Raw genomic sequence first — 4,181 nt, forward strand, 5'->3', positions numbered from 1 at the left:
CTGCTACGGGCCCTGCTAGACCTGAGGGAGCAGCAGGAGGAGATGAGCAGGAACAACTGAAGCACGACCCCATGCAGGACTGAGCTCATGGCCATGGTTTTCAAAAGCAACATTAGCCACCCACAACTCCACCTGAAGCGACTGGAGCTGTGGGACTTAGCCATTCCCTAAAATGAAGCCACTACTCTTGTTTCACTCTGTATTTCTAATCAAGTGTTTAGTTCTGCTGTGCCTCTTGCATTTGGTACTACCTGGTGTGAAACTTGTCATTTAGAGAGTAGGTGGGACTTGGCTGTGCAGGTGCAATGCTGCACTGACAGAAGAGCTCTGTCTGTGGAGTACATCTCTGCCTGTGCCATTCGTCCCATCCCCACACCTCTTGCTTTGCAGTATTTTAATGCACTTGTTGGCATTAATAAAGTGATGCTTTTATCCTAGCTTCAGTTTTCTGGTCTTTTTTTCCTTCCTCTTGGTTGCTTCAAGCCCCATCCCACCTGGCCTGGAACACTCCCAGGGATGGATGGAGCAGTCACAGCTTCACTGGGCAATATGTGCCAGTGCCTCATCATCTCATAGGGAGGAATTCCCTCCTAATATCCAATCTCTCCCCCCTCCCTGTCAGTGTGAAGCCATTTCCCCCTCATCCTGGCACTACCTGTTCTTGTAAATAGTAAATCCCTGCGAGTAAATAGTCTTTGTTAAAATTAAGGACCTGAGACCTAAGATTTGCAACAGCCACTGAAGACACCAAACTGCTCAAGTTTGGGGTAAAACTGCAGAGATTCTCATGCTGAAAAAGTTTGGGGCATTCAAAGAGCTTCAGTTATATAAATTAACTTGCAGCAGGTTGAATTGTCCCCAGCAGTTCATTTGCTCATGGTTTATGTACCAGTCTAGTCTCAGCCTGGCACCAGATGAAAAACCTTCCTTAAAGCTTCTTTCATCTCCAGGACCTGAGGATCATTTAATGCCTTGAACCATCCGGCTCAAGGCTCTGAAGTCAAATAATGACACAAATTTCAACCCATGCAGCAATTTGTCAGCTCTTTGGCAATTCAGTTCCTGCCCAGCTCGGCATGGAAGGTCTGGTTTGCTACACAAAAGGTTTTAATTGAGTGTGCAGAGTGTGAAACTCCATTCCTGATCCCTAAACAAGAGCTGTTGTGTCCTGGTTCAGCATCCAAAGCTCCAAAGCTTTCAGCTGATCTCTGGGTGCTAATTACTAAATTGGCAGAAAATCAATGAGAACATTTCCGGGCTGTTAATGAATCTTTCTGAAGATTATCAAACCTCTAAGAAAAACTCTTTCCGTGCCCAGAGGGAAGGATGAGGAAAAGGAAACATTCCTTGGCGATCTCAGCTCTACAGATGAAAGGGAATTTGATTCTTCCAGTCACTGATATCTTTCTCCTGGTGGAAGGAATTCATTTCCTTAAGATATCTGAAAGGACTACGGGGAGAATGTTGGATAGCAGAGATTTTGAGGAAAAGGAGGCAAACAGCTCTCTCCTTTTATATCAAACCTTGTACAGGAAAGGAGAGGAGAATTTCCTTGCAGAGAAAATTTCCTAAAGGATTTCATAGAAAACAAACATTTGGCTTAGTTTTTTTAGATGAATTATAAAAAGTATTTGATAAAATAATTTAAGTTTCTGCAGGTGTTTAGCTAGAATCAGTTTGTGAAGTCCTGTGAGTGATCTTGACTCACATACTTTGAAATGAGGTGGTTGTTCAGACATCCCTCCCTTGAGCATTGGGGCTGAGATCTCCTCACATTAGGCAGCACAAAACTTTGCATATTTGAGCCATTAGTGAGAAGGTGTTGTGAACTTTGAAGTCCTTTGTTCTTCTGAAGTCCAAGACCAACCTGTGTATAAAGACACTCTGCACTTAGAGCTAATTCCCATCTCTTGCAGAGGTGCCAAGAGGAGACACCTGATCCTGCTTTTTGCATACTTTCTGTCCTTGCAGGTATTTCCAGCAGGTTGGAGAACAGCCAGGGCTGGGCACTGCTGGCTGTGAAACAAACCATGGCAGGATAAATGGAGTAAAGAGCTGCTGGATGTAAGTTCTGCTGACGCTGTAGTTTGGCTCAGACAGAGCCTCTAAACCCCAATATTTGAAAGCAATTGTTAGCCTTAATTCGTTGTGAAAATTGCTGCACATCCTGGTGACTTCCTGGGATTTCAGGTGGGAATGATGGCGACTTTGGCATGGAAATGACATTAAAATGTATGACTGGGTGAAGAAGTTCAGGTTTGTGTGTGTTTGTGTTCATAAACACTGGGAAAACTGTGGCTTGGCCCAAGCAGTTCCAGAACGTGTTTTCCTGTCTCTGGTCAGCAATTCTCACCACTCTTAATGTCCTTTCAGCTTTGCAATACTCATGGAAATGTGGAGCTGTGTGGGCAGTGCAGCGTTTGGGACTATCTGTTCTGCATCTTGCCTTGTGGTAAAGCTGAGCCCTTGGAATGGGACACTTGTGGCCTGAGCCCAGGTCTCCACCTCAGAGCTGGGGATTATTCACCCAGAGGAGTGAGGTCTTGACTAAGGACAAACATCACACACTCTCCCCTGAAGCAGTGCCTTAATGACTGAAATGAAGCCTAAAACGTACATTGGCCTTAGGAGGGAATGTAATTAGTGCTGTAATTCACACGAGTCACCACAGTCTGCCAAGCAATTAAGCAGCTGCACATTGATGGAGATGAAAGCTTTGGAATGCGAATGTAATAAGAGGAGGAGAAAAACAGAGCGATACTAAGGGAGATCTTGAACCAACAAACCAACAACAACAAGAGTTGATCAGTTTCAGGATTTTGCATGTAAAACGATGGATCATTAGAGAATTCCATGCATAGTAAATAGCTCTGCTCTGCAGGGCAGCCTGGACCATGGTATAAAAGCCTATACAGCACAAGCTTTTTCCATCCACTTCTCTTGCCTTACTCGCCCAGGTGAACAGGTAAGTCTGAACCTCCCCAGTGCCTTTTTAAATGCTAAACTGCTACTTTGATGACTCCTTTTATTTGACTTTTTGTTGTTGGTTATTCTTAGTTCTTTATAAATATTGCTAGTTGGGGTTTTTTTTTGTCCTTGAAGGGCAAATTAGAAAGGTTTGTTACTACCAAACAGAAAGGTTTTCTTTACTTGTGAGGCAGAGAGTAATGAGGCAGGACTTGGGGGATGCTGGCACTGTTGTCTCTCAAAACAAGCAGTTTGTGCTCCATTTCAGAGGGCTTTGAGACCACTAAGGGAGTAGAGAGCTAAGGGTCCTGACTAGCTTCTCCAGAAAGACAGTGCAAAGGGACACAACCAAAGAATGGGAAATCCCTTCCCCTCCTGCCTGACTTCTATGAACTTACTTCAGCTTTGAAACTGCATTTCCTTTGTTCCCTGTGTTTCAGACTTCCCTCTGTCCTACAGATATGTCTTCCTACGACCTGTGTTGTCCCACCTCCTGTGGCCCAACCCCTCTGGCCAACAGCTGCAACGAGCCCTGTGTCCGACAGTGCCAGGACTCCACGTACGTGATCCAACCTCCTCCCGTGGTGGTGACCCTGCCTGGCCCCATCCTCAGCTCCTTCCCCCAGAACACTGCTGTGGGATCCTCAGCCTCTGCAGCTGTTGCGTGGGCAGCACCCTCAGCTCTGAGGGGGTGCCCATCAACTCTGGCAACTCCTCAGGGTTTGGCAGCTTTGGCTACCCAGGCCTGGGCAGTGGGTACAGTCGGCCCAACCGGCGCTACAGCTCCTACCGCAGCGGCTTCGGAGAGCCCTGCTAGACCTGAGGAGCCACCAGGAATGCTGGAGCATGACCCCACACAGGACTGAGCTCATGGCCACAGTTTCCAGATGGGATGTTAGCCACCCACAACTCCAGCTGAAGTGAACGGAGCTGTGGGAACTTGGCATCTCCTCACACGAGGCCTTTGCTTGTCTTGTTCTTTGGTACTTCATATTGCTGATGACATGTAGTTTCTCCTATTGCTGTAAATGGGACTTTGCTGCCTCAGTTCACAGCAGCACTGAGAAAAGGGACCTAGGATGAAAAGCCATATTAGCTCTTGCCTTGTTGAATCCTAGAAATATAGACTTAGGTTTGTACTTTATTGTTCTGCTTTTTTGCTCTCATTAAAGTTATGCTGCATATCAATCAAAGGCTCCTGATGTTTCTTTGAG

At 46.0% G+C, this 4,181-nt stretch overlaps 1 protein-coding gene across 1 annotated transcript in view; it reads left to right on the forward strand.

Moving 5' to 3' along the window:
• The window catches only part of LOC103806057, a 7,982-nt gene extending 4,198 nt beyond the window's left edge, over positions 1–3,784 (forward strand). The window contains exons 3-4 of the mRNA XM_009078728.1: positions 3,408–3,526; positions 3,640–3,784. Coding sequence (XP_009076976.1) covers positions 3,408–3,526; positions 3,640–3,784 — 264 coding nt within the window. The remainder of the gene's footprint in view (positions 1–3,407; positions 3,527–3,639) is intronic.
• The last annotated feature ends 397 nt before the right edge of the window (positions 3,785–4,181 follow it).

Source organism: Acanthisitta chloris, unplaced genomic scaffold (assembly GCF_000695815.1).
Source record: "Acanthisitta chloris isolate BGI_N310 unplaced genomic scaffold, ASM69581v1 scaffold2647, whole genome shotgun sequence".
NCBI lineage: Eukaryota > Metazoa > Chordata > Aves > Passeriformes > Acanthisittidae > Acanthisitta > Acanthisitta chloris.